A 23654-nucleotide genomic window follows, 5' to 3' on the forward strand; every position below is an offset into this window, starting at 1 on the left:
ATTTAAAAGGGTGAATTTTATCTCAATAATGCTGATATTTAAAAAAGGAAAAGGTCATCAACATGATTTCCTACTTCTCACATGCTAGAAGTCAAATGAGCAAGAACGATATATTTTATTTAGCCTAAAGAGAATCTGAGAATCTTGATACTATAGTATTGCTAATCTATATAATGGCTTAGAATAGTTTTATTCACACTGTGACCAATAATGGATTAGCTATACTTTAGGAAAATTACTATAAGCTAGATTTTTGTTAAAAAGAGAAATATTTGTTGTCAATCACATGAAAAAACGTAAAGGAACTGACCCATGGATGACAGCAGGTCTAACATGTTAGACAAAGGTTTATACTTACATGTTAATAAAAATTTATAGCACATGGAAACCCAGAACAAAAACGATCTTTTATGTTCTAGTTCATTCTCCTGTCCATTCGAGGCACTCCAAACGGCATGGTCACGGTACGCCGGCGACTCGCTGTCCCTTCAGAGCCATCAGTAGTGCTTAGCATAAGCCACAGACAGTCACGGTGACAAATGGCATTCTCTCTCCACAGCAGCTTGCTCACCAGGGACAACACTGCAAACAAACTAGCACACATGGAATTCCTCGAAGTCAAAAGAACCCAGCCTAGCCCTTCGATCTCGGATTGCCACCCGTGCTTTCAGAGGATCCTGTTGCCCGCGACGCACTCCAGGCCACACTGATGCCGCCGTGGCTACGTCTGCGTGACGGCTTAGAGAGAACACAAGCTTCTTGCACCGTGTTCACATGAAAAGTGGAAGATAGCTGTCAGTTTTCAAGGTCTTTGGCTAAAGTCTCGCGGATGAATTGTAAGGTACGTTGGTACAAAAAAGCATCCTTTTCCTTTGGCTTACAAATATTCAAATGGTTAACATCCACAGGAATTAGATCTCCAATGCCTAAATCTTGAAGAAAACAAAAATGTCATAAAATCTAAGTAAAAATGCAAGATTTCCCCCTATCAATACTGAAAGAGGCCCAATTCTTAGTTGTAAATGTTGATTTGGTTGTGATAGGGACTCTTAAAAGACAAAGGAACTTGAAGTTTCATTGTAGCTAAACTGCCTTTGATTAATCATGCCAGAATGAATTCTTAGGAGGTATAATTTATGCTTTTCATAAATTCTTCATCTGTGTTCAGACCTACTTCCTAATTTAGTAGTGAATAGAGCCCGAGCACTATCATTTTCAAAATCTTTATATACTTGCAGGTTATTACTAAATTATTCCATACTTCTTTTAACCATTTCTTTTTCTAGAGTTTATATTATAAACTTGAGAATGAGCTCCTTTGTCCTAAGAGAAAGAATGGGAACGTCTTACATGGGGTCCTGCAGTCTATACCCGAACCCCCATGACCACCCAGCAGGGGAGAGGATTTCGTGCTTGAGCTCTGGCTGAGCCGAGCGCAGTCCACCCAGGCAAAGGTGCGGCAGGTGCCAGTGAGGCCGGCCGGGTGCGGAGGAAGACGAGCCTCCTGGTGACACCGAAGAAGGCTCAGACAGAACTAGGACAAGGCTATGTCACTACAAGCAGTACATCCACAATATTAACTTTGCTTTTAGCTTCCAAAGTCCTTTTTCTAAAACACCCAGCAGGTGTTCCTTGACCTCTTTGTTTTCAACTACTAAATAGTAACTCATCACCCTATGGCATACTATTGGAGGTAAACCATCATTACGTTTCACTAGGGTATTAAGTCTTTTTCATGTTATTTAGATAATATATAATGAGATTGGGACAAAACTTATTATGCAAACCAAAGACCCATCCGGCAAGTGCTCCAGACACACACACTGGCTGCGGGGAGCACCCAGACACCTACACCAGCATCAGAGGTGATGAGAAAGGCTCTAGCGAGCTGAGGCGTCCAGGGAGTGACAGGTACGGGTTATCCACCCTGCAGAGTAATCAAGGAGTCTATAAAGACAACCAGGACTTGGGTCCTACTCTGAAAGAGCCTACAATATAGTACAATACACTACAGTAGCAGGTATTGGTCCTATTTCCCTCAACTTCAGGATTATGAAGAGAAGGTACTTTCAACATTCGCTGAAACCCCTCAAAATCTTTATTGCTTGAATGTCCCTCACTTGTTTTCCCTTCACTCACTGTCCCTCCACACCTTCAGCTGCTCTTTCCTAAGGTCTCTGCAGCCGTCGTCTCTTAGATGGAACAGCCCTTTAGTCTAGGGGACAGAGGTTCTCTATCCTTACCTTAATGCAACAGAGTTTACTGTTGATGGCTAATTTAGAGTCAGCCCATTAACCTTTGCCATCTAATCAATTAAATGAAGGGAAGGGTAATACCAAGGTTATGTTTGCAGAGAAATTTTAATCTATGGCTGAAAAGAACAACAGAGTTAGAATCTAGATCTTCCTAAAACGGACAAACTAAATATAAAAGTTGACGTTTGTAATGCTAGGCACCACCAACCTGCTGACTCCACGGGCACGACGTGGAGTTTAATCATGCTACCAATGGAGGTCGGCAGTGTTTCGACAAAACTCAGCACCTGGAAGTTTCTATCTTTGGCAAACTCCAGAAAGTCATCCTGTAGTACCTTAAGTGCAGGAGAATCTGCAAAATTACAGAGAACAAGACTGTGACAAGTTCTGTTTATCTAATTCATAATAAAGCACATCAACCTACCAAATTTAGAGAGAAAATTAGGGTTCTAATTTGGACGGTGGCTCGGTTATTTTCTCTCCTTCCTGAGGAGCCCTTAAGCTGAGAGTAGAGGGCTGAACCCAAGGCAGAGCCGGGGAGAGATGCCCCACCCTGGCTGGCACCCGCAGCACAGCCCCACCCCCGCAGCCGGTCTACAGCCAGAGTCCCTGCCTCAAACATGAGAGGGCAGCCGAGGAGCACCAGACATGAGGACAGCCGACAGCCTCAAAGAAACAGACCCGAGGAGCAAACAGAAAACCTGAACAGGGAAGAAACGGGAACGTTAAAAAATCCACTAATTTGTATCTTTAGAGTGAGTTCAAAAGATAATGGATCAACAAACAAGAGTGAGTTTATGGAAAATAAAATTCAAGGGAAGGAGAAGATAGTCAAGTAGCCCTGGCCAGCTTTGCTCGCAATTAAAGCATCGGCCTGAGGACCCAAGCGTCTGGGGTTCGATTCCCAGCCCCAGCCCTGGTCGTGAGGGAGGCAACCAATCAATGTGTCTCTCTCTCCTTCCCAACAACAAAAAAATCAATGGAAAAATACCCTCCGGTGGAAATTAAAAAAAGAAGATAGCCAAGTAACTCTGTGCACAGAGGTGAGAGAAAATACGAACACAAGGACATCTAGCACATTAAGGCTCAAGTCAAGGCTCCAAATTCTGATCAACAGGTATTCCAGGGACAAGTAAAATGCTTATTAAATAAAACAAATACAGGGGTGGGCAAAGGTAGATTTAAAGTGTTACTACACAAAACAGAGTTTATTGTGTTGTTTTCCATGTGAACAACTGTAAACTTACCTTTGCCCCACCCTGCATATTATGCTTTGTAGCTAATATAGTGAAAATCTTCAAAGCTTATACATATGTTATCAGTGATTTTCTAAATTCATGGAAAAAAGCAATTAATTAGTAATTTGAAATTATACTTAAAACATTATATAACCTTTAAAACTTTTAATTTCACATAGTATTAAAATTGTTATGTTTGAATAAATAATGGCTTAAGACAAAAAGGGAGAGTATCAAAAAATAAACCCAAACTAAAAATTTTCCATGATCATCTAACCAGGGGTGGGGAACGACCGTCCAGCCAGTGGAAGGCCCACGAAATCAATACCACGTAACATCACACGGCTCACCAGTTAGCCTGACCAAATGTGGCTGGCTAATTTTTAAGCTAATTTTGTATAATGATGTTATAAATATCCAAATGGCTCCTGGCAGAAAAAAGGTTCCCCACCCCCTGGTCTAAACACAATTCATAACAAATAATAAAACGAGACACTGTAGTCAGGCTAGAAACTGTCTCCTCTCCCCTCTCCTGCATAACTGACCGAAGATAAGTATTACCCTTGCTGAGCTCTTTGACTTCCAAAGAGGGGAAGAGAAGATAGCGAACGTTGACAGAGTAGTCAGCCAGGTGGGTTCCGTGATGAGGGACACTATAAAATATCACTCCTCTGGTATTGTTTATAATTGTACTCATTTCTGGCTTCTGAGAGGCTTCCAACAGCATCTTTTTGACAAGAAGACCTAGCAACAGAAAAGAAAAAAATAGTGCATGAGCTGTTTTCCTTCGCTCAATTATTCTTAAAACCCCAAAAAGAAATACAGAAAAAGAGATGCTTGCTTTAAAAAGTTTAAGCAATAATTTTCTGTAATTCAATACCCAGGACCCTAAAATATCAGCACCAAATAGTACTCCCGAGCCTCTGGACCAGACTCTTACCTGCAAACAAGGAAAAGTCTAGAGACTCACTTGCACCCTGGGCCGCACTGCCCCCCAGAAGGCGCACCAGGACCGACAGGCTGCGTGTCCATCGAAGGCGCACCAGGACCGACAGGCTGCGTGTCCATCATGCACCCTGGGCCGCACTGCCCCCAGAAGGCGCACCAGGACCGACAGGCTGCGTGTCCATCATGCACCCTGGGCCGCACTGCCCCCCAGAAGGCGCACCAGGACCGACAGGCTGCGTGTCCATCAGGGAGCAAACCTGCAGCTGCAGTCGCCCCAGCCCTGCCCACAGCAGCCCACCGGTGAGCACTCCACTAGGACAGCACTAATATTCCAAACACACTCCCATAAAGCTGATCCTCCATGCAAAACAAGCTTCTGTGGGGAAAGGCACCTTCTGTCTCCTTCTACCAGGCTTGGAGCCAGTGGTGAAACACAAGGTCACATAGATGGTGACACTGGCTCCGAGGACACAAAAGGTGACATTTACCTTCCTCTCAGCTAACCGCCTGGACTCGGCAATCCTGAGTGCGTCAGCAGATAAACCAGGCAGCCGCTGCAGAAGGCCCTCTGCAAGGCTGATGGTGAAATCTAGAACTGGGCTGGGGAGAGGGCTGGGAGGAGCAGATGTCCCTCCGCAAGCAAGCGCTAGGATCCGCAGAGCAGACAGCCGCAGGCCTGGGATAAGCAGGCACGAAGCAGGCTGTGGGCACGAGAGCGATAATGGACTTTGCAATGGCTAGGGTGAAGGGGAACAAGGGGAGCCTTGGGACCAGCCAGGAATAGTTACAAGTCGGGCTATAGACGCCAGGGACTGCTTCTGATGTTTATTCATTATCCCTACATGACAGCACTAAGTTGTCAAACTCATATCCCTTTTATATAGTTTGTTATTAGTTGTTCCTGTCTAAACAAATAGCATGGAAGGAGAGTAGTAATTTAAAAACTCCTAGCTGCAGCCAAAAACATTTATTTAGAGGTGAAAAGGGTTACTAGTGAGTAAAACAGCTACAGTAACTCAGGTTAGCCGCAGTCTCTTCACAGTGCTTGCTTTGCAGAAATGGCACACACTTACCACCCATGCTGTGTGACACCCAAATCAATGGCCTGTCCCCAATACCAGCAGCTCGGAGCTTCCTAAGAAGTTCGTTGCTTCTGAATGCAATGGACTTTCTGAACAAAATGAAAACAACAGGCATGACAGGTGGCTGTGGATCTCACCCAAGCTTTGCTATCTAATCTTTAAGGCAAGAACTTTTGTTTATTGGACCAATGCTACGTGCTCCGTTAGGAGTCAGGACCCCCCCATTCTCTCTGCTCCATTTCTGCAGCTGCTCCTTCCCTATTGCTGACTCAGTCACACTGGCATAACTGGTAATGTCTAAGCCCAGAACAAGCCCTTCCTTCACTAAGCAAGCATTGCTGGAGCATCTAATATGTGTCTGGCAATTTTCACAGGTCAAAGTTAGGTCTCACGCCAACCGCCTCCCATCACTTAGGACATGTCCTTTCCCCTCACGTGGCCTGACAAGAAGTACACGCCTCTTCTGTGATTCACCTACGAAGGCAGCTGTCATTGTTTGCATTTATGCTGAAAACATTGTTTTGATTACTTAGAAATACCAGAAAGCTATTAGAATGAGAGAATTCAAAATAAGTAATTTTCAAAACGGGAACTTCAAAACTATCTGGTCTGATAGTTTCAAACTGTTTACCTGTAGAATCCTTTCTTTACTATAAAGGCCTGTCACAGTTCCGCTGGGTGAAATGGGGAAGGAGTCCTGGGGTCTTATCTGCTAGCCCTCAGCACCTTTCCTCTGGCACCTGGGGGGAGGCCATTCAGAACCCCCACTGACTCAGGCCAACTCGCTCAATTTGCAAACCAAGCTCCCCAGACAAGTAAATGACTCAGCACACTGAGTCAAAGGTGGAACTGGCTACAGTCTAGGTCTTGAGCCCAGCAGCCCAGTGTCCTTCCTTCTATTACAGTTGCTCAGGTGACATACACGTGACTTAAGGAGCCTATCCTGCTCAGCATCGTTTTCTTTGCTTCCTTTAGCCAGTATGACTGTGAACACCAGAGCAAAAGCACCACATTTATGTCTCAAAGTCAAGGAGACTTTGCTGTGGGGTCGGTGGTCCTGATTACCAGAACAGTAGTAAGTGAACATATTAGAAGCCCAACACTGACACACTAAGCCTGTTCTATTAATTTACTTATCACTAACTCCTTCTAGAAGAAAGAAAAAGGTCAGGTTAGTTTTTCATTAAAAAATCTGTCTGGGGCATCAAAAGCTAAAAGCCCCCTCCATCCCAGAGGGCCCCCTGGTAGCCTGGACCCTTGCCCTTCCAAAGCTTCCTGTTACCTTTCCATAGGGCACCTCGCTCTCCAGTCGCTGAGGCTGGTGTCGTACTCCACAGAGATAATTCGGAGAGCGGGACAGTCTCCTGCTAACCATGTCTATGTAAAATAAAAGGTACAAAAGAACATACATGAATGTCCACTGCCCCAATTATTTCCTAGTAATTGAAATTCATAACTAAAGGACTCTTGCAATATTGACTAAAGATCACATTGGAATAAAGTATAAAGGTGACCAGAAAAACAAGTCCAGCATTTTATCTTTTTGTCTCTGGCCACAAGTTGGCATCAACATTTATAGCATAAGGCCAATGCAGGTGTCAAGAGAATATTCTGTTTTAATCTGCTACAGCCAAAAGCAAGGCCTGTTTTTGAGTCTGGATCAAATTGGCTTTTTGAAAGTATTTAAGAGAAAGTTATGCTCTCAGGACAAGCAGTACGGTCTGATGGTTAGAGATGCGACCTGAGCACTCAGAGATACTAATTCAGTCGAGTTCTGTCTCGTGGACCCGAGCCTGTTGTCATCCCCATACTCAATTTCATTGCAGAGTAAAAACCATTCTCTTTGCCTGATAAGCCTTTGTGGTGTGAATGGGCAGCAGCGGGACAGGGCCCTAGAAACTACCTCCACCTATTTACAGCATCTACTTCTCTGAGCTGCAGATAAATTCCACTCAGCAACTTCATCTCAGGGTTAAGGTTCTTTGAAAGACAATGTCAAAGAAGTCCAAAGTAAAATGACTTCTTTAAAGTCTAATTTTATAATTATTAAAAACTAGAACTAGCCAACTATCATAAATGTAATATATTATTTTTTGTATTATATACATATTTTTTAATTTTTAAAAAAATCCTCATCCAAGGATATGTTTCCATTGTTTTGTTTTTTGTTTTTCAGTGAAAGAGGAGGGGGAAGGGGAAAAAGGGGAGGAGTGGAGGGAGGGAGAAAGAGAGAGAGAAACCATCAGCTGCCCCACCCCACCCCCTGCTGCACATACCCTGACTGGGGATCAGACCCTCAACCCGTCAGCTATGGGACGTTGCTCCGACCAAATGAGCCACCCAGCTAGGGCTGTATTATATTATTTTTAATGGAAGTGAATGATTACTGGCCCTTGCCCCTGTTTTTCACTTATTGGAACATTATTCTAGAGTCACAGACTGTGCCCTATATTATACAACACAGGGCGACCAGCCCAGCTGTTCGTGTAACACAGCACAGTGTCCCTAAGGGAAAGAACACGCGTGGGAACAAATGCCAGTGAGAACAGAAAAGCGAGTCGCAATGAGGACTCCGAGGGCCAGCAGCACTGCCGTGTGTCACCACCGAGGTGGCTGCCAGAGTCAGCCGTGTCCTTACCTTGGGCCAACATGTCGTATACCTGGTTTCATCCCCTGAAACCTTTTCAGTTAGAACCTGGTCACTGTCCTGCTGGCGCCACGTTTTGAATGCTGCTCCCATAAGGCCGTGAATAAAAAGGACATCTGCTTTAATGGGCTGACTAACAGGGGAGAGAGTGTTAGAAAGAAGCAGAATGAACACATTGTTTGGTGAGAATCTACGCAGCACTCTCTGCGGATGGTGCTAGCAGGGTTATATGACATTAAACAAAAACGAGGCAAGCTCAGAGCGCCGGGGTGCTGAAGAACCTTCGAGAGTTCCGGCAGAGACGCGCACGGAGCGTGCTCGCTGCTCCACGGAAATGGAGACATTTCCCAGGCACACCAACCCCATCAACGTCAGTGACCAGAGCAGTGACAGATGTCAGACTGCTCGCCAAAGAATTCCATGAGACTGTCCCACAAATCAAATTTAAGTATTTTAAAATTAAATAAGAATATGCTAGTATACTTTCAAACTCAGCATACATAAAAGAGATTTTCAAAAACTTATCAAGGATAATGTTTATCAGAAATAGAGCAAATGACATTTTAAAGAAACATTCTTTCCTTGGATATGACATTAAAAATATGTGGATAGTGGTGAAGGCCTGGGGTGGGGCAGGGGCTGGGTGGAGGGGGACAAAGAAGGGGAAAATGGGGGACGTCTGTAATACTGTCAACAATTAAAAAATAATATAAAAATATGTAGATAGTATATTCCTTTTATCCTTTTATAGGGGGCACATAATTATGCAACACACAAATCCCACAGTATTTTACTTACAAACTGAAATTAAGTAGGCAAAGCATTTTTCAGGAAAAAAAAAGTTTTTGCTGTTTTCTGAGGTAATATTTTAAAGTGCTTAACAAAAATCCAAGAAATATACTACTTTTTCATTGTGGTCCTTTCTGTATTTATTGTCTCAGCTATGACACAACTGGAAAAAGTGGCCGGAAATAACCTTAAGGACGAGCATGAGTCCAAGTTATTCTTCCCTCGGGTGCATGCCGCTATACCTGCATCGGCTTCCTTCTTCCCTCCGGTGCATGCCGCTATACCTGCATCGGCTTCCTTCTTCCCTCGGGTGCATGCCGCTATACCTGCATCGGCTTCCTTCTTCCCTCGGGTGCATGCCGCTATACCTGCATCGGCTTCCTTCTTCCCTCGGGTGCATGCCGCTGTACCTGCATCGGCTTCCTTCTTCCCTCGGGTGCATGCCGCTGTACCTGCATCGGCTTCCTTCTTCCCTCCGGTGCATGCCGCTATACCGGCATCGGCTTCTTTCTTCCCTCAGGTGCATGCCGCTGTACCTGCATCGGCTTCCTTCTTCCCTCGGTGCATGCCGCTGTACCTGCATCGGCGTCCTTCTTCCTCCGGTGCATGCCGCTGTAACCTGCATCGCTTTCCTTCTTCCCTCCGGTGCATGCCGCTATACCGGCATCGGCTTCCTTCTTCCCTCGGTGCATGTCGCTATACCTGCATCGGCTTCCTCTTCCCTCGGGTGCATGCCGCTATACCTGCATCGGCTTCCTTCTTCCCTCGGGTGCATGCCGCTATACCTGCATCGACTTCCTTCTTCCCTCCGGTGCATGCCGCTATACCTGCATCGGCTTCCTTCTTCCCTCCGGTGCATGCCGCTATACCTGCATCGGCTTCCTTCTTCCCTCCGGTGCATGCCGCTATACCTGCATCGGCTTCCTTCTTCCCTCCGGTGCATGCCGCTGTACCTGGTATCGGTTTCCTTCTTCCCTCCGGTGCATGCTGCTATACCTGGTATCAACTTCCTCCTGTCCCTTGCGGTCCAGGCCCAGGCTAATTTGGTTCCCTGCACATAAATGACAATGTCCTATCTCCTTCCCACCCAGCACTACCTGTACAGTCCCAGTGTTCAAACCTGTGTGGAAAATGCTGAGAGACAAAGAAACACACAAGAAGTCGAAGTGCACCACATTATAAAGAGGAAGGCAACCTTACTGAACGGAAGCCCGGGGTTAGAATAACCCGGAGAACTAGCTACTTCCATGCTCTCATGACAGCCTGCAAGTCTGCTGAGGCTATTGGGGCAAACTGGTTCAGTATATAAGGTACGTGACTTACCTATCTGTAAGGTGGTTAACTTATCTAAATTATGCAGAAATAAAAATGTTAAGCCCTCTAGGTTTTCCCTCCCCACGGGACAAGGGGACTGTTGTGCTCCCTTACCTTGTGCGACACTGGGGGTGAAGCACGTACACGCCATCCTGGTACTTTTCTTGCACCGTCTCTCGGTCTAGATTAGCCAGGGTTCTGGCGGCATGTGAAGCCTCCATGATGTAGGGAGACTTCATGGCTTTTGCCAGTATGGAAACCCAGCCTGGGAAAGAGAGCACACCTCCTAAACACCGACACTAATGCATCTCAGGTGGGCGAGAGGCTGCAGCTCGAGAATGATGGCAGAAAGGCAAACCTCAGCATTTGTCTACACGGAGAAGCGCAACCACTCCGATTCCTCCCTAAGGTCCTCTGGGTCCCACGGCACAACCCCACGATGCCCCAGCCAGGTGCCCCTTAGGGATCTCACAGCAGGTAGGAAGGGTTCAAAAGCCATTTTCTTTCTTTAGAAAATCAAACAAAAGTTGCAAATACTAGAGATGAGGTCATAAATGGAAAGAAAAATAATATTTTGCTTTTAGCAAGAATTATTAAACTTAGTGAGTTAATATTAGTTATTTCATCCGGATTGGCAGTCATAGTAGCAGCCTTCAACATATGTGGGAAATTGTTTTTTAGTAATGAGCTTGCTTCATAGACAAAAATCTTGTAAAACCTGATGTTCAAGGAAGGAAAAACTATTTTAAAGAGAGAGAAAGCAGTACTATGTGCAGTACAATTTCATTTATTTTTTTGTTTTTGTTATTTACAACACTATTACTTTATGCACATAAGTATATATGAAACTGCATGGGTGTGAACACATGTGCGCGCGCACGTACACGCGCACACACACACACACACACCAAAGGTCTGAAAAGAAGCACCAAATAGTTATTATCTCTTAGGAGGGAGTTGAGACTAGAGAGGGGTCTATAAAAAGGTGGGTGTATCTATGTTTTCTGAAGTATATATAATAAAAGCCTACTCATGTATTATTTATATAATTTGAAGTAAAACAGAATATGAGCCTTGAAGTCAGAGAGACTTGGGCTCAGATATCTGTCCCCACCGACCTGCTGTGGAAGTTCAGTCAAGTTACTTGGCTCCTCTGAGCTGGAAGAAGATTCTAAAACAGCCTCTAAAACCTGCCTGTACGCATCCGCAGCAGGTACTCCACGAGAGCAGAGAGCAGCTGTCCCCATAGCCCCCTCCCACTCTGGCCTAGGTGTGGGTGTCACTGTGATGGCAGAAAGCCAGTGCTTAACACTCCAAAAGAAGTCTCAGTCCCAGTGATTCTTTAACAATATTCATAGTTGTAATCAGGAAATACCTCTTCAAAATCTGTGTTAAAGATGCTTTATAATAATACAATACGGAGGTTTTTAAATTCTACCTATAGAGATACACAAGTATACCATTGGTATGCGCAAAAATGTGGCTTGATTTGTAATGCAGTCACAAGACTCAGACAAGAGAAAGCATGGCATAAGACATTTCTGTGGCACCTTTAGTTGAGAAAGTATTTTCACAATGTCTGAGATGCTTCCTCACCTCTTACAAAACATCAAATGTCCCTTGGAAAACCTGTGTCTTTCTTTAGTATTTAGTGTTTTTAAATAACGTAACATCCGAATATATGTTAATTGTAAAAACAAACAAATACCATTTAATAATGGAAGTCCCACTTTAGAATCCCATCGTTCCCCAATTCCATGTACAGCCTCAGAAATAACCAGAGTTAAAAGCCTGGTGGACACCCTTCCAAACCTTTTAAAAAATTCAGCCACGTTCCTGTAGTTTATATATACATGTACACTGTGGCTCTCGATGGGCTTTTCACCTAACTCAGATCATGCCATTCCTTCTGTCCGTGGCTTGATTCTGTGCTCTGTACTCAGCCATGTGTCTTGGGAAGCTCCCCATACATATCAATAGCGTTATATAGTTTGAGTACACCACTATTTATTTAACCATTATTCCTACTGTGGACATTTAGGTTGTTTCCAATTATTCCATACTGTAAAAAATAGTCCAATAAATATTTGTATATACAAATCTTTAAGAACATCCATGAGTATTTAGGTAGGAGAGATTCCTAGCTGTATTATCACTAAGGCAAATGGTATATACATTCTTTTAATAGATACTACTAAGTGCCTGTCAAAAGACTGAATCACTTTACATTCCCACCAACAGTGTAGGAGGGCCGGTTCTACACACTTTCACCAACAGTGAACAGTATCTTTTTAACTCTTGTAAATCTGAATGATGAAAGTTTCAGATGTGATACTACTAAGATTAATAAAAATACATAGGTAGGTAGATAGATACAGGATGCCTAAGCACAAAAATAAAACACGGTAAGGCAGAATTCAAATTGGAGCACTCAGAAGTAATGGGAGCTGAGCAAAAAGAAGTATAGATAACTCTTTCCAAAAGTTAGCTAATAAGTGGAGGAGAGAAAGAGAGGACAGAAATTCAAGGGGATGTGGTAGCAACACCTGAGTTTTTACTTTTCCTATCTCCCCCAGCGTGTGTTGGTCAGAAGGGTCCAGCTGAGAGGCAGCAGCTGAGCACATGGGCTAGAAGACAGTGGCAGCTCCGGAGACAGTGAAGGGAGGCAGGAGCCACGAACAGCTGGCGGTTTCAGAAGAGGTGTAGCTCTTCCTATCATCAAGAGGACAAAAGGAGAGGACAGGTTTGGCTTACTGGTAGTGGGACACTAAGGGAAAATTCCTTGTAGGGTTTAATTGAAGTAGGAGGAGAGGCCATGTGCTAAGAGGGACAAGAACTGTGGAAGGTTCGAGGAACGTGGAGAAGGTGTAAACTCACTGCTAAGAACAGTAAGGCATGTTGACTGGAGACACGTGACTGCCAAGCAATCATGTAATCTGCTGATCTTATGTTCACACTGACAACCAATCCGCAGTGATCCTATGCTCAGCAATAGAAGAAACAGATATGTAGGTTTAATCTAGTGTTGGGGTCTTGACCAAGGGGGTGATAAAAGGGAAAAGAGGTTCCAGGGTACTGGCAAGACATTGCTGAAATGATGGGACACAGGCTGAATCTGGAGGAAAGTGAAGACGGAAGAGGACCGGTGATGGGGAGGAACTCAAGGGGCCAGCGGATGGCAGATTCCACTGTAGAGGAAACCGTCACTGTGGAGCAGACACAAACAAGCCTGAACGAGAGCAGATGTGCTCAGAGAGGTGAACTCCTGATTTCTGAGGTGAAGAGGTTTCAGGCAATGACCAGGCCCAAGGTATGCCGTACGAGTGAGCGCCAGACAGCTCAGGAGCAGAGAAGGAAGTCAGTGAGGATAAGACGGTCAAGGAATTGAGGGATGTCCTGTATTTATCTAAATCACCCGAGAGTCAAGTTTCAGTTAAAGGAAAGGTAATTTTATAAGGAAAAAATAATAATTTTTATCAATTCTCTATCCTCTGTGGTGAAAATGAAAATAGAAATCATCTATGCCCTGGCCGGTTTGGCTCAGCGGTTACAGCGTCGGCCTGCGGTCCGGAGAGACCCGGGTTCGGTTCCCGCTAAGGGCACGTACCTCAGTTGCAGTTTGTCCCCGGCCCTGGTTGGTCGTGCGGGTGGCAGCCACTCGATGTGTCCCTTTCATGTCGATGTTTCTCTCTCTCTCTTTTCCTCTCTCTCCCTCCCGCTCTATCTGAACAAAAAATGGAAAAATGTCCTCGGGTGAGGATTAAAAAAAAAAAAAGAAAATAGAAATCATCTAAAGTAAAGCACAGAGAGAAAAAATTTTTTGTGAAGAGTCTCAATGACCTGTGGAGCAGAACCACGTGCTCTAATACACCTCACTGAAGCCCTGAAGGAGAGAAAGGGACAGAAAGAACGTTTGACAATCTATTGGCTGGAAAGTCTCCAGATTTGATCGAAAACATCAGCCACAGATTCATTCAGCTCAGTGGACCCTGAGCAGGACAAAGACAAAAAAAGACACCTGGGTACTTCATAGTCGACTACTGAACACCAAACACAAAAACCTTAAAAGAAGCCAAAGAAGAAAAGACAGTGCGCAGAGGAGAACAAAGTGGGAATAAGGAGTATATCCAATAGCATTACACAGTTTGAGCACACCTCTGAGGGATGCACCTAAAGCAGGTAGAGGAAACTTACAACTTTAAATACCTATAATAGAAATTTTAGTGATTTTAAAACATGTCTTCATATTCTTTGACACTCTTCTCATCAAGAGGTGAGGAGTCTAAACCCCTCTAAATCCCCTCCCCTTGAATATGGGCTAGCCTTAGTGACTGGCTTATAATCAATAGAGTATGGCAGAAGTTACTTCCAAGGCAAGGTTATAAAAAGCAAAATAGCTTCTATCTGGCTTTCTCTCAGGACATGTGCCCCAGCACCCAACCCTCATGCTTTAAGGAAGCCCAAGCCACATGGCGAGGCACATGCAAGAAGGAGCCAATGGTCCCAGCCCCCAATGACCTCCCAGCTGATAGCACCAATTTGCAAGCCCTGTGAGCAAGCGACCTTGAGAGTGTGTCCTCTGTCCCACAGCTGAGCTGCCCAGCGGATGCTGCACAGGACAGATAGAAGCCTTCCCTACTCAACCTCACCCTAATTTCAGAGTTATGAGCAAACATGATTTGTTTTAACAAGTGAGTTGTGGTGTGGTTTGATACATAGCAATATATAATTGAAACAAGAAAAAAGGGTGAAATCAGTGATCTATGTTTCCACCTTAGAAACTTATAAACAGAGAAACAATTAAAATTTATTGTAAGTGGTCCTTTATAGAAAGAGTTTGCTGATCCCTCTTCTGCTGATCAAGTCACTCTTAAATTCATAATTTATAATACATGTAAATATAAGAATATATGCATATACAGTTGACTCTTGAACAACGAAGGTAGGGGAACTGACCCCACCCACCCACCCAGCCAGTAGAAAATCCACCTATAACTTGAGAATCCTCAGAAACTTAAGTTGTCCCTCAGTATCTGCCAGGAAGTGGTTCCAGGGCCCCCCGTGGATACCGAAATCCTCTGATGCTTACGTCTCCTATATAAAATGGCACAGATCAATGCATACAGTCAGCTCTCTGCTTCTGTGGACTCCCAACGGCGATCTAAAACAGTACAGGTAGCCCTGGCCAGTTTGGCTCAGCGGTTAGAGCGTCGGCCTGCGGTCCTGAGAGACCCGGGTTCAGTTCCCGCTAAGGGCGCATACCTCGGTTGCAGTTTGTCCCCGGCCCTGGTCGGTTGTGCGGGTGGCAGCCACTCGATGTGTTCCTTTCACATCGATGTTTCTCTCTCTCTCTCTCTGTTCCTCTCTCTCCCTCCCACTCTACCTGAACAAAAAATAGAAAAATGTCCTCCGGTGAGGATAAAAAAAAATAAAAATAAAAAAAAATAAATAAATAAAACAGTACAGGTATTTATTGAAAAACATCCACATATAAGTGGACGCATGCCCTTATAACCCGTTTTGTTCAAGGGTCAGCTGTAAATCTGCAGATACGTATGTACATGTATGTTTTTCTGTATTACCTAGCTTTTTCCACTGAAAAAGCCAAGAATAAACACACCCCAGGAGCAAAAAGCACACAAAGCACCCAGATCTTGGTCTCTAATAATCACTCATACATCAAAGATATAAACATTTAGGAGGTCATCAGCAAAAACAGCTCTCCTGTGACTATCCACACACTGATTAGCTTAAGTGTCAATTATCCAAATATCTCAAGCAATTCCTTGCCCGTATACTAAAATGACATGCTCTAAGGACCCTTAACTATCCCTAAGCAAAGTCTTCAGTCTGTTGAAAAATTAATATATCATGATGCGTGGAAATAGGAAAAGGACTGGATCCAAAATATTCAGCATATAAAGTTGTTACCTGAGCGGACGATAGTTGAATGAAGATGTTCATTCAAAGCCATATTGCCAATGATCCGCATTATATTTCTCTGTATTTTAGGGGAGTCCTCATGAAGTTGGTGCAGCCTCTGAAGTAGTTGCAAGCCTCCATTTGCTTCAATTTTATCACAGTGTGTAGGTATCTAGCACAATAAATGAACGAAAGCTCACTGTATGTCATAATTACAAATTCACTAACCGGGTGACACAACATGCTGACGGGCAGCCAGGTGGCTCCTGCTCAAGGACAGAGACCCCGAGAGACGACCCAAGCTCTCATCTCGGCTCACTAAATACACAAACCTCTATCTACGTGGGAAGTGCTTCAGAATCACGGAAAGATATAACTCATATCTCACCAGGATTTCTGACATTTTTATTCTTAAAGTTATTCTGTTTAGGTCTTGGTTATAAATAACCTGACAGTGTCATTATTACAGAACTGTTTCAGTTGCTAGTGATACTTTGATTGGCTTAAAAGTACCTTAAAATGGTTCTCTAGCCCTGAGAAAGCTGCCACCCGATAATGGAAGAATCCCTGTCCAAGTGGCAGATCCCACAGAAATAAGCAACTTCTGCCCCACACAAACCCACAGCTACTGGGCTGGCCTAACCTTAGGAGTCAGAAAATTTGCTTGAAGAGAAAGATCAAGTATAAATAGAAAGAAAAGGGGATATGAATTTTTAATAGAGAGAAGTGATCAAAGAAAACCAAAGGAAATATGTATACTGCCCTGGCCAGTTTGGCTCAGCAGTTAGAGCATCGGCCCGCAGACCAGAGAGTCCCGGGTTCGGTTCCTGCTAAGGGCACGCCCTTGGTTGCAGTTTGTCCCTGGCCCCAGTTGGGGTCGAGTGGGTGGCAACCACTCAATGTGTCTCTCTTACATCGATGTTTCTCTCTCTCTCTTCCCCCCTCTCTCTCCCTCCCGCTCTATCTGAAGATAAATGCAAAAATGTCCTCAGGTGAGGATAAAAAAAGAGTAAATTAGGAATATGTATACTAAGGTAAGGTGAAAGAATTGACCAACAAGTCACTATGGTCTACCAAGGACACTGGCATGGCCTTGCCTCTTCCCAACACTAATTTTACTCACTGACATGACACCATGTCACTCACATATATGCAACAATTGTCATTCTCTAAATTTTTATTAAATTTTATCACATTTTAGGTGCATTTAGAAGTATGTCTTTTAGACACACATCAAGTGAAATAAGTAACAACTTGAGAGGCTTTTCTGGAAAGGTAACTATTACATTCCATGACTGCATCTTCTACTGAAGATGCATCTACTGCTTCAGAAACTAGGCGTGAACCACAAAAACACAAGCTCACTGTCCCCCATTCCCTTTGAAGTCTGACACTTTAGTAACCCTGCTTTGTCCTCGATCCTATTTCCATAGGCAGGAACTCAGATGACCAGAAAGCACTGTGCTTGTGAGCCATGTCTAAGGGTTCCCAAAATGAAGGGGAGAGTTTAGAATGTGCAGGATGACCAGGAACCTGCAGCAGCCTCACCAGGGATGCCCGGTACAAATGTCCATTCCCAGACTCCACCCCGCATCAGTACATTGAAATTGCTACAGGTGAGTAGGAGGTGTGCATTTTTAACAGGCTTCCTGAGTAATGTGTATGCACTAATGTTTGAGCACCACAAAGCTTACTTTTTTCTTTTTAAAATCAAACTATGATCATGATAGAAAGATTGTCATAATGCAAAAAAGTTTGACAATCACTGACTTATACTATGGTTAAAATTTGGTCATTCAAATATTTTCTTTTTTCTATTTGATACATCTTTGACATGTTTTAATGAAAATTAACTACCAGATAATATTACTTGTAAAAATGATCTGAGAAAGGTAGTAAAAGACAGTATAAGTCAAAGATAAATGCTGTATTTAGACAACACATTGCTTTCTTCATATGCAAATAAGATTACATCAATTTTTAGAAATGCTTAGCCAGAATGAAATTCATGTATTGGTGCTAAATCATGATTATCAATTTTAACAACTGAGTGGGGGAAAGCAGAAATTTAAAAATAAGCAAATGCTTTTTTTTCCTTTTATTTTTTTAATCTTCACCCAAGGACTTTTTTTTTTTTTTGCATTTATCTTCAGATAGAGAAGGAGGGAAAAAGGGAGGAAGAAAGAGAGAAACATCGATGTGAAAGAGACACATCGAGTAGCTGCCACCCACCCGACCCCAACCAGGGCCGGGGACAAACCGCAACCGAGGTACATGCCCTTAGCAAGAACCAAACCTGGACTCTCTGGTCCACGGGCCGATGCTCTAACCGCTGAGCCACACCGGCCAGGGCTTTTTTTTCCTTTTATGATAAGTGAGCATAATTTCCCTTGAATGAACATGTATAATTTTCTTCAAGGTGATCATAAAAATAAGCCACATCTTAAAATGTAAGTTACCTCAGAATGCTTTACTAAAGCTTCTAAACAGAATATTTCCACTGTCGCTGAAGGAACTTCTCCAAAGCTCTCCGCATAGGGAAGTCCATTTCCTCCAAAACACCACAAGCCACCCTGAAAGTAAGATCATTAAAACTTTTACTAAAACCATGGCTAATATTTTTTGTTGAACAAAAATAATCTGTGTTATATGCAGTATTAGAGAAGACTAGTACATGGGACTCTAAATATTCTGGAAACTGTTGCTCAGTAGGACAGAAAACATGGACTTATTCCCAGAACACACTCTGAGTCTTTCTCAGTTCCTTCCCATGTCCTCTTATCTGAAAGTACACGGTACTAACTCACAATTCTTCATTGTAAGAAAAGCCCAGGTTAATCAAAATGTTCTAGGGTCAGATTGGCTAGTCAAATCTACTTAAAGTCTATTAATCAAAATGATAAAAAGAGAAAAGCATTAAACTTATTAATGAAAAAAATTAAAGGCAGTGATGACAAGGATCATAGTTTTTAATTCTTCCCAAATTCAAATTCATATAGAAGAAACACAAGAATATTTAGGAAAATTATGACACAGAAGACTAGTGAGGACTAGTAGATATTAACACATATCATAAGAATAAAGTGAGCAAAGAAAATTTCAACTCTTAACCACAGATTAAGGGCTAATGTCACTAACATGCAATGATCTCTGACAAATCAGTGAGGAAAATTCCAACAATGCTATGGAAAAATGAGCAACAGTCATAAAAAAAGTTCTCAGGAAGAGAAATGTAACAATTCTAAAACACACGCAGTGATGTCCAGCGTCGCTCCTGAGAGGCACGCATGGTGCACCTACACTGAGAAAGGACATTCTTCACCTCAGGTGGGTGGGGAAATAGGCATTCCGATCACCTGGCTGCTGGTAGTGCCAATGGGCCAGCTCCTATGGAGAACAACTCAGTGACAGCTGTCAAAATTACAAGTGCCGCCCCGGACGGTTTGGCTCAGCGGTTAGAGCGTCAGCTCGCAGACCAATGAGTCTCAGGTTCGATTCCGATCAAGGGTATGTACCTTAATTGCGGGCTCCATCCCTGGTCAGGACACATACAAAAGGCAACCGATGGATGTTTCTCTCCCACATTTATGTTTCCCCCTCCTCTCTCCCTCTTTCTAACTCTAAAATTCAATATCCTCAGGTAAGGATTTTTTTTTTCTTTATTGATTTTTTGACAGAGAGGGAGAGATAGAAACATCGATGAGAGAGAACATCAGTTGGCCGCCTCCTGCATACCCCCCACTGGAGATCAGGCCCACAACCTGGGCACGTGCCCCAGCCAGGAATCAAACTGGCGACCTCTGGGTGCATGGGTCGACACGACCTCTAAGCCACAACGGCCGGGCTTGGGTAAGGATTTTTTTAAAAACTGCTCTGTAGGGACAGATTTAGAATCCAGGGGCTTGGGGCTCCCATAGAAAACAGTCAGGCTAAAGATAAGCTCGTGCATAACCCATGTAAATCCACAATCTAACATAAGGGAGAGTCAATGTCACCACAAATAGGATTTAACACTCCTATAAACGGATATAAGAGAAAATGCTGGAAGAGACTTTAAAATTATTTTCAAAATGGAAAAAAGAATAGAAGTCAAGATGGAAGAACAGGACACCATGAGAAAGAGGTGGCAGTGGCCAGGAGTAGGTGGCTACAGTGAAGTTGGTGAGACAAAAGGATACAAGGTATGTTCTAGAAAGACAGCTGAGACGGGACCTGCTGACTAGCTGGACATGGAAGAATGGAGTCAAGAACTCCTACCTTTTGCTTAAGCAGTTAAGTGGATGCTATGCCATTTGCTGAGATGAAAAAGACTAAAGGAAGACGAGCTTTGTGGAGGGAGGGCAGGCCCCACGCTAAGTCTGGGATGCCTATCATACATCCAAGTAGCGATGCCAACTAGGAGGTTAAATATTCCAATCTAGAGCTCAGGTTAGAACACAGGGCTAGAAATAACAATTTAGGCAACAGCAGCATACGGGTGATATTTAAAACCTTGTAAATTACCATATATTCATTCTTCAAGTTACAACCTCAGCGTTACCTCCTGTGAAGCCTTAAATGACCTCTTAAGCAAAGTGAAGGGATCTAGGAGTAACTTGTATGTCTCACACACACTGTGACTTTACCCGTCTCCCCATCATCCCAAACACCTAGCCACACATGGCACACAACCAGGAGTCCATATGTTTCCTCAGTTCCTGGATAAATGACTATTCTAAGGTTCTAAGTGTTGGCCCCTCGCACAAGACCTTGGAAAGAGTGAACACTCAAAAATATTTGCTCAATGAATAGATAAGCTAACCTTCTGAGCTGCTAGACTCTGACTGCTTTCGCTCAGAGCCAAAGATGTAAAATACTGGATACACTCATCTAGCTCCGTTTGAGGTAAAGAAGCCAGCAAGTATCTGAGCTCTTCTTCAAGGGAAGAATCCTGAAATAAAAAGAAAGTGAATTCTTCATAATTAAGCTCAACAACTGAACACAACAAAAAGTACCCAAAGATCCCTGGCTGGTTTGGCTCAGCGGTTAGAGCGTCGGCCTGCGGACCAGAGAGACCTGAGTTCGGTTCCTGCTAAGGGCACGTACCTCAGTTGCGGTTTGTCCCTGGCCCTGGTTGGGGTTGTGTGGGTGGCAACCAGTCGATGTGTGTCTCTCTCTCATTGATGTTTCTCTCCCCCCCCCACTCCTGTTCTATCTGAAGATATATGCAGAAGTGTCCTCCAGTGAGGATTAAAAAAAAAAAGTACCCAAAGAATCAAAGACAAAAAAGCAAAAAATAAGAAAAAAACGCAGAGATAAATTAGTGCTCTTAGTCTCCAGAACAGGCAGCTACCCAGGAAACAGACCATTTAGTTCTGAATTCCTTCCCTTCATGTCTGCTGCTCCAATCCGAAGGGCCTCCGGCAAAGCAGGGCTCTGCATTTCCACCTCGCGGGCTACTCCACATCTGGACTCAAAATGAATTACACTTTCTAACTAAAGCTGGCTTTTAAAATCCAGAACTTGTTATCTGATTTTCCCTAATAACCTACATCTAGCCCTGGCTGGTCTGGCTCAGTGGCTGGAGCGTCGGCCCGCAGACCAGAGAGTAGCAGGTTCAGTTCCCACTCAGGGGACGTACCTCGGTTGCAGTTTGTCCCCGGCCCCGGTTGGGGTCGTGTGAGTGGCAACCAGTCAATGTGTCTCTCTCACATCGATGTTTCTCTCTCTCTCTCTTCTTCCCACTCTCTCTCTCTCTCTTCTTCCCTCTCTCTCTCCTGCTCTATCTGAAGATAAATGCAAAAATGTCCTTGGGTGAGGATAAAAAAATAATAGTAGTAATAACCTACATCTAGTATATTCGTTTTTCTATTTTTCAAAAACTGATAACTTTTCAGATTTTCCTTCTGTAGTCTAGGAAAGGTACTCAAGAAACATGCTCAAATATCTATATTACTAGTTAACAATTGGTATTTCCATGTAGTAATACATGAATAACTCTACGTAGTGGTTCTCCAGCTGTGCCGGGCACCTCAGGAAACATTCATCAACATCTGGAAACGTTCTTGGCCGTCACAACATGGGGCTGCTACTGGGACCTAGTGAGAAGAGGCCAGGGATGGTGTGAACGCCCTGCAATGCTCAGGACACCCCATCGGAAAGAATGATTTGGCCGAAAATGTCAATAGTGTTAAAGTTGAGAAAAACTAATCTAAAAGCAACCTTAGATCAGGGACCAATTCATGGATGCTGATTTGATGTGAAGTTATCCTCTGGTGCAAGAGACCCTCAATACCAAAAGGGGAAAATAACAGAAAAACAGCATCTCCTGAGGAATCAAATCTTTGTAGGAAAACTAAAATTTTAGGTTGGCATCGTTTGTCTGCTTGTAGAAAGTAGCCAACAAACTAATTTTTGAATGTTTATTCTGTACCCAAAGTGAAGACTATATATTAAACAATTTTTCACTCACTGGATTATTTTATTTACTTACTTCTTTTAAAGGCGGTAAAGGAGGTGGAGGAAGAAAAAAGCGCAGATCACTCTCTTTGCTTCGCGCCAAACCAATCAGAGTTCTCAGATCACAGGCTTGAGCAATTGTCCTATACTGGTAATCTATGGTGAAAGTATACCGTTAGCTCCAGACTGGCTTGGAGTTGTTTCAAGGATTAAATGTACAAACTACTTGAAAGCACTCTAATTTAAATTACAAGTCTGTATTTTCCAAATTTTTTTCACAACTACACCAATAAGCTAACTACCCATCATTTCCTTATCTGATTTCACAATTCTCCTCAACATGTATTTGGGTATGTCAGGGTCTAACATTTTTGAAAAGATGAACTTCAAATGTGAAAACTGATAGGTCAGAATCAATTTAACTTCTCCTTAAAAATAATTCTTGCCCTGGCCGGTTTGGCTCAGCAGTTAGAGCATCAGCTCGCAGACCAGAGAGTCCCGGGTTAGGTTCCCACTAAGGACATGTACCTCGGTTGTGGTTTGTCCCTGGCCCCGGCTGGGGTTCTGTGGGTGGCAACCACTCAATGTGTCTCACGTCAGTGTTTCTCCCTCTCATCGATGTTTCTCCCTCTCACTTCCTCCCTTTCTCCCTCCCACTCTAACTGAAGATAAATGCAAAAAAGTGTCCTCGGGTGAGGATAAAAAATAATAATAATTCTAGCATTCAAAAGCTGTTTTGATCGCTATTCCAAAACCTGAGGTTGCATTTAGCTCTACTGTCCCTGGTAACAGTACGATGCCTTCATTCCATTCCCGATGGTGGTACTTTGTGTTAGCCTTCGTGATTTACCACTCCTTTCTTTATGTATTGCCCTAGACTGAATGTTTGTGTCCCCCCAAATCCATATGCTGAAACCTAATCCCCAATGTCATGGTATTTGGAGGAAGGGCCTTTGGGGGTATGATTAGGTCATGATAAAATTAGTGCCCTTATAAAAGAGACCCCACCCCAGAAAGCTGC

General features: G+C 43.5%; 1 protein-coding gene across 1 annotated transcript in view; it reads right to left on the reverse strand.

Annotated features, from left to right (window-relative positions):
• Window positions 1-778: 778 nt before the first annotated feature.
• Window positions 779-23654, reverse strand: part of SERAC1 (serine active site containing 1) — a 36525-nt gene continuing 13649 nt past the window's right edge. The window contains exons 7-17 of the mRNA XM_036247848.1: window positions 22668-22789; window positions 20997-21125; window positions 18655-18768; window positions 16205-16367; window positions 10388-10538; window positions 8162-8303; window positions 6806-6900; window positions 5515-5612; window positions 4055-4237; window positions 2464-2607; window positions 779-932 (exon numbers count right to left, since the gene is read on the reverse strand). Coding sequence (XP_036103741.1) covers window positions 796-932; window positions 2464-2607; window positions 4055-4237; window positions 5515-5612; window positions 6806-6900; window positions 8162-8303; window positions 10388-10538; window positions 16205-16367; window positions 18655-18768; window positions 20997-21125; window positions 22668-22789 — 1478 coding nt within the window. The 3' untranslated portion in view covers window positions 779-795. The remainder of the gene's footprint in view (window positions 933-2463; window positions 2608-4054; window positions 4238-5514; window positions 5613-6805; window positions 6901-8161; window positions 8304-10387; window positions 10539-16204; window positions 16368-18654; window positions 18769-20996; window positions 21126-22667; window positions 22790-23654) is intronic.

Source organism: Molossus molossus, unplaced genomic scaffold (genome assembly GCF_014108415.1).
Source record: "Molossus molossus isolate mMolMol1 unplaced genomic scaffold, mMolMol1.p scaffold_m16_p_8, whole genome shotgun sequence".
Classification (NCBI taxonomy): domain Eukaryota; kingdom Metazoa; phylum Chordata; class Mammalia; order Chiroptera; family Molossidae; genus Molossus; species Molossus molossus.